This window comes from Vombatus ursinus, unplaced genomic scaffold, assembly GCF_900497805.2.
Source record: "Vombatus ursinus unplaced genomic scaffold, bare-nosed wombat genome assembly UNPS02014821.1, whole genome shotgun sequence".
Taxonomy (NCBI): Eukaryota; Metazoa; Chordata; class Mammalia; order Diprotodontia; family Vombatidae; genus Vombatus; species Vombatus ursinus.
In genome coordinates this window covers 16,069,964-16,085,193 of record NW_020954599.1, presented here as the reverse complement: position 1 = coordinate 16,085,193, position 15,230 = coordinate 16,069,964, and the positions used below count along the sequence as shown (strand labels likewise).

The window sequence follows — 15,230 nt, the reverse complement described above, 5'->3', positions numbered from 1 at the left end:
CATTTATGTTACATGTCTTTTTTTTTCCCAAAATATAAAGACCCTTAGAGTAAGAAGGTTGTCCTTCTAAATGTTGGGTAGGAAGAAGGCACCCACTATATGATAGGCATTATGCTAAGCACCTTAACAAATATTATTTCATTTAATTTTCACAACAATCCTTCGAGGTAGGTGCTATTTTTAATTCCCATTTTACAGCAGAGGAAACTGAAGCAAACAGAGGTTAAGTGACTTGCCCAGGATCACACAGCTAGTAAGTGTCTAAAGTTGGATTTGAATTCAAATCTTCCTGATTCTAAGTCCAATGCATCACCTAGCTGCTTAAATGCAACAATTTTCTAAGGGTGAAAATAAATATTAATATAAATGAGCAATCCATCTTAAATAGAAAGTATGGTAAAATATGAATTTGTAGTTTGCAAAATTGCACGCACATTGTCATGCTCTCCTTCTTGGGGTCATAGATTTCTAATATTTTATAGATTTGCACATTATCATTAGCTTGTAGAGTAACATGTTGCCAACACACAAAATATGTATATAGGCTGGTAAACATTTAGACTCTTTGGGATAAGAATTATTTTAATTTTCATTCCTCTCCATACAATTTTACAGGAGTTTGAGTTTAATCTGGTAATATTTACTGGCACCTCCATTACCCTAAAATGCATTCAATCAATTTTCTGTCTAAAAGGTTGGCCACCCAGGGATGGGTTTTGTTGGCCAACACATAGACTCCTGCATTCATTGGTTTTGAACTGTATCATTGGTCACATTGATGAAATCGTAGATCTTTTGAATGGCAGAGAAGTATTTAGATAGAAAAGTGTTCTGTTGTGTTCATTCTCATTGACTGTGTCATGGAGTGTTCTGCAATAGGTTTGTCCACCCCAATACAAAGGGACAAAGTTGTAGAAAATTTTATGGGCTCCGCACCCATTTTTCCAACTATTTTCCAAACTACAATGCAATCATCTTTAGAAAAACAGAGTTGTGGGCTTGAAGCCAAAAGACTGAGGTCCAAGTTCTGGCTCTGCCAATTCCTAGCTATGTGAGGGTGTTTGACTTCTCAGACCTTCAGTTTCTTCTTCAGGAAAAATGGACTGTTCTCTAAGGAAGATAGGAAAATAGATGCTCTCTAAGAGAGTTCTCTTCTAGCTTTTAGAATTCCTATCACCAAAAAATTCATCACCCTTTGGCTAGCCTGGTCATGAACCTCATCAAACTTAGCTAAGCTTGTGCTCAAACAGTGGACTGACAATTCATCTCTGGGGGCATATTCAGAGCCTTTCCAGCTTTGTAGGACATGCCCAGTGCTTGCCGTACCCACTTCACAGGATGGATTCAAGGAAAGTGTTTTACACACTGTAAAGCACTATGGGAATAAAAGGGCTCATCATAAGTTCTTATTCCAAAGATGATCCCTGGATTTGCACAGTATCAAGATAACCAAGTCACAAAATCTCATTTTGGGAAAGAATCAGATAAACATTGTTCATCTGAATTAACCAGTCGTTTTTCCAAACTGATCAGACAAAATGTTCACTCCCGTGATCCCAAACAGTACAGACTGACACAAATTGACCATGTATACGAGAAAAAACTGGGCTGGACCTTCCCAAATTAGGATTAATGTTACTCTAGCACTAACATAATATTGGCCATTTCTGCTAAGCATCCTAGAACCTCAAGCTCTATTGACTTTGTGTCCCAGCCCCACATCCCACAAATGCTATGATGGCAGGTACTTTACCTCTTTCTTTGTGCCATTAAAGAATGTTTTTTGCAGAAGTCCTCTTTCTAAGTCCACCCAATAGACTTTCTCCTTTCTATAATGAAAATCCATCAATATTGACATGCCAGCATTAGCCACCACTTGTTCATGATTAGTTCCCTCCATGTCAATCCTAAAGATAGCATTTCCATGGCTGAAAATTAAGAAGGGTGCAGGACCTGAGGGGAGAGGAAGAAATCAAACCATGTATTCACATCATTTTTTAAAGATTGTTTAGTTAAATTATTTGAAAATCAAACCAAATAGAGGTAGAATTATTTATTTGCAATTCTACTCACCAAAATTCTAATCATCTTCATGTTTCCATCAGGAAAATGGATACAAAATTACAGTAGTTGGGTCATGATTTTTTAAAAAAATACAGATAATCTTCATTAATTAATTATGGGGAATAAATGTGACCAAATTAATTTGGGTTAGTGAGGAAAATGAACTCCATAAAAAGTAAGATAGCTTCCCTATACAGGTTGGTCTTTAATATATGAGTAGAAAATGTATTGTAATCTCTATAGTATGAAAAATTCATGTGTGCATTAGTTTGAGGGCCGATGTTTTATTATAAGATGTTAAATATAAAGTTACAGTTGTTAATGTTAATATATTTGAAACTGCCTTTTCCTCCCCACCCACCCTCTCCCTCACTTCATCTCCTGATTGGTAAGTAGGAGACACAGAAGTAAAGGCAGAGAAGAGAGAAAAGAGGATGGGAAACTCAAGGCTGAAGCCTGAGACTTCTCAGAAAGATCTGATGAAGCCCGGCCCTGGTTTAGTCCCATCTCGTCTGTCCTTCTGGAAACCTTAAACTCATTCCTTCTTGTCAGTAAAAGGTATCCACTCATCACTGCTGGTCTTGTGGTTGACAAACTTCCCTTGTGACCGTTGCTTTTCTGGCGTTCCATAGTCAAAGAAAGAAAAGGTTAAGATCACATGGAATTTTTGTTGCTGAGATTTAAGGTAATTAGCTCCTCTTCCAGATCTTCAAGGTACAAGAGCACACCTTTAGAAATTTTCTACAGGAGGAAACTCTCATTTGCCATTCTCATTGTAGGAGCAGCTGAATTCTCAGATCCCCGCGATGAGGGCTTCCCTAGAGAGTACTCACTTCTCCAGCCTAAGATCCGCAGATTGGAAAAATAGACTGACTTAGACCATGAGCCTCTTGAGGTCAGAGATAACATGTACTATGTTCTCCCAAGTGACTAAAATAATGTCATATACTTTCTATAATATTATATACCTCCCTACTGGCACTTAATAAGTGGCACTATAGCCTAGTGGATAGAGGAGTTCTAGCTATGGAATCCTGGGCAAGGCAGTCAGTCAATCAACTAACATTTATTAAGCACCTGCTATGTGCTGGCCTCAAATCTAAAGTTCAAATCTGGCCTCAGACACTTACTAGTTGTGTGACCCTGGGCAAGTCACTTAATCCCTATTTGCTTCATTTCTTCATCTATAAAATAAACTGGAGAAGGAAATGGCAAACCACCCTAGTACCTTTGCCAAGAAAGCAAATTATCTAATGAACCAACTGTCCATGAGGTCACAGAGTCAGACACAACTGAATGACTAAGCAACAATAATGTGCTGGCACTGAGCTAATTGCTGAGTTGTGTCTAACTCTTTGTGAACCCATTTGGAGTTTTCTTGGCAAAGATACTTAAGTTGTTTGACATTTCCTTCTCCAGCTCATTTTACAGATGAGGAAACTGAGGCAAATGAGGTTAAGTGAGTTGCTCAGGATCACAGAGCTACTAAGAGTCTGAGGACAGATTTGAACTCAGGAACATGAATCTTCCTAACTTCAGGTCTAGCACTCTATAAACTGTACCACCTAGCTGCCCCACACTGAGTCAAGCATTTTACAAGTATTATCTTATTTGATTCTCACAACAACCCTAGAAAGTTGGTGCTACTATTATTCCCATTTTACAATTGAAGAAACTGAGGCAAACATAATGATTTACCCAGGGTCACACAGCTGTTAAGTATCAGAGGTCAGACTTCAACTCAGATCTTCCTGAACCTACATCTAGCTCTCAGTGAAAAAAATATCTGTAGTATTTGCCTCATGGGATTATTGTGAGGTTTAAATGGGATGATGGATGCAAAGAGCTTTGTAAACCCTAAAACACTTTGTCCTAGGCATGGCACCCCACACCTGGTGGTGAGGTTGGAATTGGTAGATGGCTGGAATCTGCGGGTTCTGGACTATAATAGGATTGAAGCTGAAAGGATGTTCACATTACATCTAGCACCAACATGATGAGAACAGGGAAGCTGTGGGAGACCATGAAGGGGTCATGAAAGCTCATGAAGGGTCCAAGTGGCTCAAGCTGGAAACAGAGGAGGTCAAAGCTTCCATGCTGACCAGCAGGGGGTTAGCCAGTGAGTGACCATTTAATTTCCATCCTGGGCAAGATAAGGACACCTAGTCTCAATAAAAACGAAGATAAAAATAAAAACACCATTCCCACCTTATTCCTTGCCCTATTTGCTCAGCTCATAAGATAAAGAATGAGAGGATGGGAAAGAACTCCTAGGCTTGGTAGCTGCCTGAGTGTTCTGTGTAACATCTCCTCCCTCCTGTCAGTTGGTACTGATGCTCAAAAGATGGTAATAGGGAGAAACTTGGCAACCAGAAGACCAATAAAAACAATATTCCCAACAAAGAACAAGGTGATGACATCACCAGACAGCATGAGCAGTCTTGCAGCATTGGCCGTATGTTGTTCCAGCCGCGGGTGTGTGTTATGTTTGTGTTATGTTATATATCACCTTCCCCGTGTGTGTGCCCTTCATTCATGCTCCCTGCTTATGAGTATTCCCTGCACACATGCCCTCCCCCCACTGGTGGTAGGATGCCTTACGGGGGAGGGGAGAGAGATCTTCACTTGCCACTTCATTTGCTATGCTGTTGGACTAAATGTCTTTTGCTTGAATTAATGTATCCTCTATCTATTAAAATGTATCACTGAGAGTTTCTGAACTATAGCTTTTGAGTTGGTGCTCACCCACAAAGTGCCTTGACCCTGGGATAAATTTTCTGGGGTCTCTTCACGTAGGGGACAAAGTATCAAAGTGTATTCAAAATATAGTACCTGTAGTAAGTAGATACTCAAGAGGAAAGAAGAGAAGGAAGAAGGGAAGGAAAGAAGGAGGGAAGGGAGAAAAGGAAGGAGGGAAGGAAAGAGGGAAGAAGGGAAGGAAGGGAAGGAGAGAAGGAAGGAGAGGAGGAAAGAAAGAAGGAAGGGAATGAGGCATGGAGAGAAGGAGGGAGGGAGGAAAAAGGGAAGAAAGGAGGGGAAAAGACATCAATGGAAGCTTTTGAAAATGCAACATTTGATGACATCAGCAAAAAAGTATTTTTCTTTCAAGTGAGAGATATAATGTAAAAAAGCCCAGTGGCTCTATAGAATTCTTCCATCTCATAAAGAGATAACAGGAGCCCTGGCGCCCTTGCCAGAGAATTTTTATTCCTTAAGACTGCGCTGACCTTGAATGATTTCTCTAGTTTTACAGAATGAAGCAGAAGCGATTCAATTTTTCATTCTTATTCCCTTTTGGCAACTACTGTACTTTGAAATGCGCAGACCTGTTTCTCTAAGAATCACAGTTAGGTCCTCAGTTCAGGTGTGTATGTAAGTGATGTAGGGTAGGAGTAACAGAAAGAAGGAGGAAGGGAGTGTGTGTGTGTGTGTGTGTGTGTGTGTGGGAGAGAGAGAGAGAGAGAGAGAGAGAGAGAGAGAGAGAGAGAGAGAAGGGCAAGGCAAGAGGGAAGGAAGGGGAGGGAGAGACAGGAAAAAGGAGAAGAAGGGAGGGGAAAAAGAAACAGTGGGAAAGAGAGAGGAAACCAAGTGACACAGAAGAATATGTCCAGAATGGGAGCCAATAGATTTGAATTTAAATTCTAATTCCATAACAGAGTCTCTGAATTAAGTTTAGAAAACCGTTTCAATCAGTGAGTCTGTAAGTATGTGTTGGGGTTATAAATAGATAAGTTAGTCTCTGTCCTCAAGGAGTTTATATTCTATTGGGGGATACAATATATTCACAGGTAAATTAATACAGGAAACAAACAAAATAAATACAAAGTCATTTTGGTGGACTGTTGGACAGTAAAAAGTGGGGCAATCAGGAAAATCTATTGAAGGAGGTGGCACTTGAGTTGAACCTGGATAGCTAAGACTTCCAAAAAGCAGAGGTGGTGAGGGAAAGTATTCCATGCATGAAGACGGCCTACAAAAAGCCAGGAGACCAGAAACAGAACATCAGGGACAGAGAAAAGTAAGTGGGCCAGTTTGGCAAAAGTGTACAAAGCACAAGGGGGAGTAACCGGGAGTATCCCCCTGCTAAGGTAAACTCGAGCCAGACTTTGAAGAACTTTAAATGGCTTTTCCTGCTAGAAAATGAAAACAATAGTTTTCGCCTCCATTCAGGGCAGTTGTGAACATTTATTTGATGTTTTAGTGCTTGCAAAGGAAGGGATCCAGGCTCAACTACTACAAATGCAGAATTTATCTTTCAATAAATTATCCTGAACGAGTTCGCATAGACCAAATGACCCAGTGATGCTTTAGGGAACTTTCTCCCTTCTTAAATTTATGGTCCCCACCAAGGAAGAAATGTATATATGGGTCATCCCTGGATTACTGAAACCAACCCCCCCACTAGGAAGTTTGATGCACACAGTATTACAGAAGGAAGTCTTATTAAAAGGAGGAAAACCTAATAAAGACACACAAACAAACAACCATTAATTCAAAAGATACATGAAAATCCGCCAATGGGAGGGCTCCTCTGATAGAGATCTCCCCTCGACTGACCAAAAGGCCTGCTCACAGCCAGCAAAAGTTGGGAGGGATTGGATTTTTCTCCCTCTCTACCATTAAATTTCCAACATTTTGCATGAAATTTCCAGAGCCATAAAGCAGTCTCTCTATCTACCAGTTTCTCAGGCAAAGTGAAAGAGGATTAGGATCCCATAAGACTTTACTATCTAATTTACAAAAAGCTTTGAAAGTAAAAAGTATATACACTAGAGCTTCCTGCTGCTCACTGGATTCATATTAGAGAACTAAATTAAATGAGAACTTTTCCCCTAACTGGGTCCCTCCAGTAATCTAAGAATTAGCCTCCTTAAGCAAGTTCCAAGATAGATTTAATAATAATGACAGCTACCATTTACATAGTACTTTCATTAAGTTCTTCAAAGCACTGCAAATATTATCTCATTTGCTCCTTACAACAACTTTAGGAGGTAGGTACTATCATTATCTCCATTTTGTTGTTGTTCAGTCATTTTTCAATTATGTCTGACTCTTTGTGACCCCATTTGAGGTTTTCTTGGCACAGATACTAGAATGGTTTGCCATTTCCTTCTCCAGCTCATTTTACAAATGAGGAAACTGAGGTGATCAGTGGTTAAATGACTTGCCCAGGGTCACACAGCTAGTAAGTGTCAGAGACTGTATTTGAACTCGGGCCCTTCTGACTCCAGGTCCAGTATTCTACCCACTGTACCACCTAGTTGACTTGTATCTAATACCATGCTGGGGGACATCTCCACTTATCCTGATCTATATCTTGCCACTGGACCCAGATAGCTCTGGAGGAGAAAGTGAGGCTGGTGACCTTGCACAGCCTTCCCTCACTTAAATCCAATTCACTTGCAAGTCATGGCATCACCTTCCCAATGTCATGGTCCTTTTTAAGAACAAAGGACAAACAACAATATCATGCTGTTATTTCAGGTTGTTATTGTATAAAGGTTCTAGAATATTACATAAGAAAATGTCATATAATGATAGAAATTGTCCAAAGAGAAGTTCAATTAGCAAATTATCTTTTAAGGTCTCTGAATTATGCAGTTTTGCAGAGCTATTAACCTGGCGTTAAGGTTTTACATGCAGGAGGTAATCCCCTGTCTTATGAGAACATGGTTAAATAACCTACCATCATCACCCCCAGCAGCCACCTGCCGTTAAAATACTGTTCATTTCCCTTCAAGACTAGCAGAGCAAAACACTTTTCAAAACCTTCAAGCATGAGAAAAATAGTCCCAAATGTTCTAAAACCCCCAAGTGCTGCTAGATTTGCTCTTCCAGATTGCTGCAACTGATAGAAAGGCAAATCTCAGCTCTATTGGCAAAGTGAATTCAGCATTAAGAAGGGTAAGGAATGGTGTAATTTCACCAAACTCAATTAAAATGAGTATTTGCACAAAAGCCCTACTCCTGTGCCTCCCTGTGGCACTCAGACAATCAGAGATTCTCCAAGCCTACATCAGCAAAACACAAGCTCCACCTTCGGGAATCTAGGAGGTCCTACTGAGCTAGAAGAGCAGCTATGTGGTGCAATGGACAGAGTGAGGGGCCTGGAGTCAGACAGACTTACCTTCCTGAATCCAAGTCTCACCTCAGACACTTACTAGCTGTGTGACCCTGGGTAAGTCACTTAACCCTGTTTGCCTCAGTTCCTCATCTGTAAAATGGGCTGGAGAAGGCAATGGCAAACCACTCTAGTATCTTTGCCAAGAAAACCTCAAATGGGGTCATGAAGAATTGGACAGGACTGAAATGACTGAACAATGAACAAAAAGCAACTGAATTGCAAGAGCTCTGAGCCACAAATTGCACCAGCTGTCTGATGATCAGCCTAAGTAAAGACAGAGAATGCCATCTCCAGAATGTTAGTCATGGGGTGAGGAATTCCTTGGCCAAAGTGATACATAAAACAGGTAAAACTGAAAAGGGTCTCAATACCTTGTGAGCCCTCTCCTACTCTTTCTGCTTCTCAGGAAGCAGCTGGAGAGTGCCAGAATAAAGAACAGAGGGTTCAAGTCTGCCCTGTGAACATACAGGTTGTGCAACCCTGGGCAAATCACTGAACCTTTCTTACCCAGCTCCCAAACGATCCTCAGAGATAAGGAGGAGCAGGAAAGGTACAGTTCTAAATTGGTAGCCCAAGCTCTTCATGGGAACTTCCTTCACCAAGGAAACCACAGGTCCATAATAATACAATACAGAAAAAGAGAAAATGACTAATTCTAGAAAAAGAAAGAAATGATAGAAGGAGAGAAGGATTGACGGATAAGAGAAAGAAGGAGCAGGAGAAGAAAAGATGACAGGCAACAAGAGAGCAATGGTGCGTAATACCCTATTACAATAATCATCTCATTTTAAGCCTGGGGAGTGATACAATGTCTTCTAAGGTCCACGTGGCTCCCTCCTCGACAACTTTAGGGAGTTTATTTTGAATAAAAAGTAGATTTCGGGCACAATCACTCTCAGCCCCCAGTTAGGAAAATTCTTAATATTTGGGCAGAGGTTGGGCTCTCTGCCTAATTTTACATTTATCTTTATCTCTAGTTAACCCCTGGCCTCTGTGGTTGAGGTGAAAATTTAGTTTACTGGAAACATTTAGGTAAGGAAACACCAGGCATTATTGTCCACAGACACTTCTGTGCATAGATAGGTACAGAGAGGGGAAGTTGAGGAAGAAGCTGCCATTTTCTCTAGACTTCCTTCAACCTGGATCTTCTGCTATGAGATACCTATAGAGCCAACGAATCTCCTCAATATCTCCCTTCTCTGATACAGCTCATTCCTACCTTGGATCTTTAGGGATACCATACTTGCTCCAATGCACCCTTTCTCAACTCACTTCATGATTTATAGAGGATCCCTGGGGCACAGCCAAGTGCAATAATGCCTGTTGTTTCCGTACCTAAATGTTCTCTGTTGGTGTAATTCATTCTTGTGCAACGCCACTACGATTCAAAGGATTTTTCCACTTAGGATAAGACCTATGAGACTGATTGATTGGGCATCTTATCATTTTCTTGCGGGGGGGGGGAGGAAAAGAGTGAGTAAATCTTACACATAGAAGGAATGGAGTGAGAGAGGAAATGAGAGCTACTTTTGAGGTTTCTACAGCTATGTGAAGTAATTATGAGCTATAATTAAGACCCTAAACACTGACCACTGGATTTTGGAATATCAAAAAAAAAAAAAAAAAGGGGGGTGAGTAAAAAGAAAGGCCTGTCTGCTCAATGAATCTGCAGCTGTCTGTGTTAAAACGATTTAAGGAATAATTCATGAATTACACCAACGGAGAACAACAACAAACATATATAACGCTGTGACTTAAGCCAAGCTAACAATGGATCAGACAGAATCGAGACAACAGAAACAATCAGGCAAGAGCACAACAGAATTGATGAGTTAAATTCATAATGACTGGGGCCAGAGTGCCAAAGGGACAGTCCGGAATTTTCCCAGCGTCCTGTGGTGTTTCCATTTTTAAGTCTAAGAAAGAGAATAATGCTGGTCCTTTATCCCTACAACTCAGACTACTGACCTGGAATCGTGAGAAACTGGCCAGTTTCCTTTGCAGATGCAATCTGCCTGTATGAGCTACCACCAAAAATGACTTTGCAGTATATTGACTAGATTTGTTAAGACTGACAAATTAAATGCTAACATCAAGGCATGCTATCTATTTGGCTTCATGACATCATGGTCAGAGAGCCAATCTGAAAATATATGACTCAAGGATAACTAGATACAAACCACTCAATGACAGTCTGCCTCTAGTCAATTAATTAAAAGTCATTTTTCAGTCATGTCCAACTCTTTATGACCCCATTTGGGGTTTTCTTGGCAAAGATACTGGAATGGTTTGCCATTTCCTTCTCCATCTCATTTTACAGATAAGGAAACTGAGGCAAACAGGATTAAGTGACTTGCCCAGGGTCACACAGCTTGTAAGTGCCTGAGGCCAGATTTGAACTCAGGAAGATGAGTCTTCCTGACTCCAGGCCCAGCACTCTCTCCACTATGCCACATTTATTAAGCACCTATCATGTTCCAGATATTGCCCTAGGCAATAGAGGTACAGAGACAAAAATTAAACAGCCCTTGCCCTCAAGGACCTTGTAGTCTAACAGGGAAGACAACAGGTACAATATTTAACAATCCTAATAATAATAATAACTAGTATTTATGTAGCATTTTAAGATTTGCAAAGAGCTTTACAAATATTATCTCATCTTCATGGGGGGAAAGTGCTATTATTATCCCCACTTTGCAGATAAGGAAACTGAGGCAGGTTAAGTGACTTGCTCAGGGTTACACAGCTAATAAGTGTCCAAGGCCAGACTTGAACTCAGGTTGTCTTGACTCCCAGGTCCAGTGCTCTCTCTCGTGTACCACCTTGGTGCCTATCAAAATAGATACAAGATAATTTGTTGCTTTACTAGGAGTAGGACAACAGGAAAGGCCTCCTGTGGAAGGTATGATCTGATTTCAGCTTTGAAGTAAATGAGGTATTCTTAGTATGAAGAGACGAGAAGGGAACAAATTCCAGGTATGGGTGACTGCCTGGGGAAAGACAGGGAGAGAAGAGGTATCATGGGTAAAGAATAGCAAGCCAGCAAGTCATGGAAAATCACATTGTCCAACAAATTAAAATTTCATGTTCGACAGAGGGCAATGGAAAGTGATGTGGTGGTTGTATCACACATAGAACACATGAAGGAGAGTAATATATAACAAACCTGGAAACGCCCATTGGAGCCAGGCTTTATTGCCAGAGACATCTGTATTGGGCCCTAGACATAATAGGGAGCTACTGGAGTTTATTGACCAAAACTTTATTGCTTTTGGTCAAAAGTACCAAGAATAAATATCACTGAAAAAAATTCTCGGTTACTGAAGTAGGTATTGAACCAAAAACAGCAAATAACTCAGCTTCTAGAGATAAATGCTTGGTATTTCATTTTTGAAAACAGACCTAGGCTCTTGCCTTTTGAGAGCGATGGAATTATGAAGTCTCAAATAAAGCCTTCACACGTCCATATTAAATCCCAGTGAGTAATTAAATGTCTATTCCTGAGTCATGCCAAAGTTGTCTTAATCAATATTATCAGTTAGTTAATTGAGCCTTATCAGTTTCAAAGGTCTTGAGCTTAATGCTTTCCATACCAGACATAGCAAATTAACCAATAGACAATCTCCTTTAGATAAATAAAAGTAAGTTGACAAATAAAATGTGACAATATAGGCACTCGCTTGAACTGTTGTTTTGTTCTGACTGAGCAGCTAAGTGGGAGAGGAGGGTCTCAGAGAAGGGAGAGGGGAGGAACTATACAAAGCAGCACTTGGCTTTCCTTTAGAAAGATTAATAATATTAATACAGAATAGTGGGAAAGTAATTGGGTAGAGGAACTGGGGGACTGGGAAGGCTTCCTGCAGAAGGTAAGTTTAAGCTGGTGGAAACCAGATAAAGTAAAGGGCAGGTGGTGTGGCAGGCATTGGAGTAGGGAGCAGAACTTCGCAGGCCTGGGGGACAGCCAGTACAAATGCTTGGAGGCAGGAGATGAGTGTCCTGTACAAATAACAGCAAGTAGGCTGGTGCAACTACCTCCTGCCCTAAAGTTCCAACCAAATGATACCCCCCTTTCCACAACGTCATTCCATAGGCAATAAACTTCCCTTCATCCTAAATCTTTTCTTCTCCAAATCCTTTCATCTTCTAGCTATCAGTGAAACTTGACTCCCTTCTGATGACACAATCTCCCTGGCCACTTTTTCAGTATAAGCTGTACCTTGACTCATTCCCCTCAGTTCACTGTTCAAGAAAGGGGAGTTGGAATACTCCTCTTTCCCACTGCCCATTCCCCACTATCACTCAGCAACTTCTCCTCCTTTGAGAGTCATGCTATTCATATCTACCACCCAATCAAAATACTGGTAGCTATTGTCTATATACCCCCCCAGGCCACGCCTCTTCCTTCCTCAATGGGTTTAGTACCTGGCTCCTCCCCTACTCCAACCCTCCTACTGGAGGATACTGACTCTCATCCAAACACCCTAATCACCCAATTCCTCAACCTACTCACTCCTCCACCCTACTTCAGCCACACACAAAGGTAATCATCCCTTGATCTTCCCATCATCCACAAGAGTTCCAAAATCCCTTTATCTGACCATAAACCATTGGCTTTCCATCTCTCCCTCTGCCTTCCCTTACCAAACCCTACTCTTGATCCTCACCATGACCTCCAACCCCTCAGCTCCTTAATTCTCTTCCAGGCCATTTCCTTCTGCACTAGTCACTCTCTCTTCTTTTCCCTATCTTGACCCCTTATCATATCATCGATTGTGCCCTGCCAAACCTCAGCCTTGGATTCCTTCCTCCATCAGCTACCTTCATTCCTACAAAAGTTTTGTTGAACAAAGCAACTTTTGAAAATCATGTAGCCATTCTGATTGGATCCCCTACAGATTTCTGTTACCCAAACTCAACTGAGCCCTCACTACTGCTAGGCAATCCTACTATACTTCCCACGTCAAGTCATTATCTCACTCTCCACAGCAACTCTTCCAAACCTTCTCATCTCTCCTCAAACCTCCCTTGGCTATCCCTCCTCTACCTCTCAGCTGAGAACCTTGACTTATGTTTTACAGAAAAATAGAAGACATTCATTGTGAGCTCCCTCTTCTCCCCTCTTCCTCATCTCATATCATTCAGATGCCTTCTGCCACTATCTCCTTCGTACACTCCTGTCTCACATCAAAAGGTGGCTCCTTCCTTACTATCTACAAACATGCCCATGTCTCCCCCATTCTCGAAGAAAACTCTCATTTAATCCTTCCATCCTCACTAACTATCAGCCTACTTTTCTTCTGCTTATTATGGTTAAACTTAAAAAACACCAACTATAAAAGGTGCCTCCACTTTCTCTCATCTCGATTCCTTCTTTACCTCTTACAATCCAGCTTCTGATCTCGTGTTTCCACTGAAACTGCTGTCTGCAGAATTTACCAGTGATCTGCCAGATCCAATGACCTCTTTTTCAATCCTCATTCTCTTTAACATCTCCGCAGCCTTTGCCACCACTGAATCACTCCCTCCTCTCTCTCGACCACTGATTCTCAATCTCTTTTACTGAACCCTCATCCAGATCACACCCTCTAACTGTGGGTGTCCCACAGGGTTTTATCTTAGGTCCTCCTTCCTTCTTCCTCTATCCAATTTGACTTGGCAATCTCATCAGCTCCTGTGGATTTAATTACCATCTCTATGTTGACAATTTTCATATCTACCTCTCCTGCCCCAAACTCTCTGCTGACCTCCAATCTCACAATTCCAAATGCTTTTCAGACATTTCAAATTCATGTCAATAAATATCTTAAACTCAATATGTCCAAAATGGAATTCATTACCTTTTCTCCTAAAGCTAACTTCTCTATTATTGTCCAGGGCAACACTATCTTGACAGTCCCTCAGGCTTGCAATCTAAGTATCATCCTCTACTCCTCACTATCTCTCTCACCCCACAATCAATCTGTTGCCAAGGCTGTTCAATTTCACTTTTTCATCATCTCTCCTCAGACACCACCACCACTCTGGTACAGCCCTTCATCACCTCCTATCTGGAACTCTACTGGTGGGTCTTCCCACCAGTCTCTCATCACTCCAATCCATCCTCCATTTGGCCACCAAAGTGTTTTTCCTAAAGCCCAGATCCAACCATGTCACCCTCCCATTCAATAAACTCCAGTGGTACCCTATTACTTCCAGAATCAAATACAAAATTCAGTTTGGCATTCAAAGCCCCTCATAACTTAGTCTCCTCCTGCCAGTCTCCTTACGCCTTATTCATTGCCAGCCCTCTCTGATAATAGTGACACCAGTTTCCTTGCTGACCCCCAAAGAAGACACTCCATCTCTCAGCTCTGGGCATCTTCTCTGGTTGCCCCTGATGCCTGGAATGCTCTCTCTCTACATTTCCACCTCTGGGCTTCCCTGGCTTCCTTCAGGTCCCGTCTTCTATAGGAAAGCTTCCTCAAACCTTTCTAGTACCTTGTCTATTTTATTTCCTGCTTACCTGTATTTGGCTTGTTTGTACATATTAGTTCACTTTTTGTCTCCCCTATTAGACTGTGAGCTCCTTGAGGGCAGGAACTGCTTTTTTGCCTTTTTTTGTGTGTTCCCAGTGCTTAGTATAGTGCCCAGCATGTAACAGGTGTTTAATATTTATTTGCTAGCTGACTGGCTGGTGGAGTAAGTAGAGAGAAGTGTAAGAAGACTGGAAAGATAGTCAGGGACCAAGTTGAGATATGCCAGAGGACTTTATGTTTGATCCTAGAAATAACAGGAAGCCACTGGAAACTAATGAGTAACACAATCAGATCTGAGCTTTAGGAAAACCAATCTGGGGCAGCTAGGAGGCTCAATGGATAGAGCAGGAATCAAGAGGACCTGAGTTCAAATTCAGCCTCAGATACTTGATACTTAACTGGCTGTGTGACCCTGGGCAGTAACTTAACCCCAATTGCCTTCCCCCCCCAAAAAAAAAAGAAGGAAGGAAAGAAAGAAAGAAAGAAAGAAAGAAAGAAAGAAAGAAAGAAAGAAAGAAAGAAAGAAA

At 41.2% G+C, this 15,230-nt stretch overlaps 1 protein-coding gene across 2 annotated transcripts in view; it reads right to left on the bottom strand.

Annotated features, from left to right (window-relative positions):
- The window catches only part of EGF (epidermal growth factor), a 148,868-nt gene that overhangs the window by 119,129 nt on the left and 14,509 nt on the right, over positions 1-15,230 (bottom strand). For both annotated transcript variants that reach the window (XM_027837577.1, XM_027837576.1), the window contains exon 2: positions 1,754-1,953. In XM_027837577.1, coding sequence (XP_027693378.1) covers positions 1,754-1,953 — 200 coding nt within the window. The remainder of the gene's footprint in view (positions 1-1,753; positions 1,954-15,230) is intronic.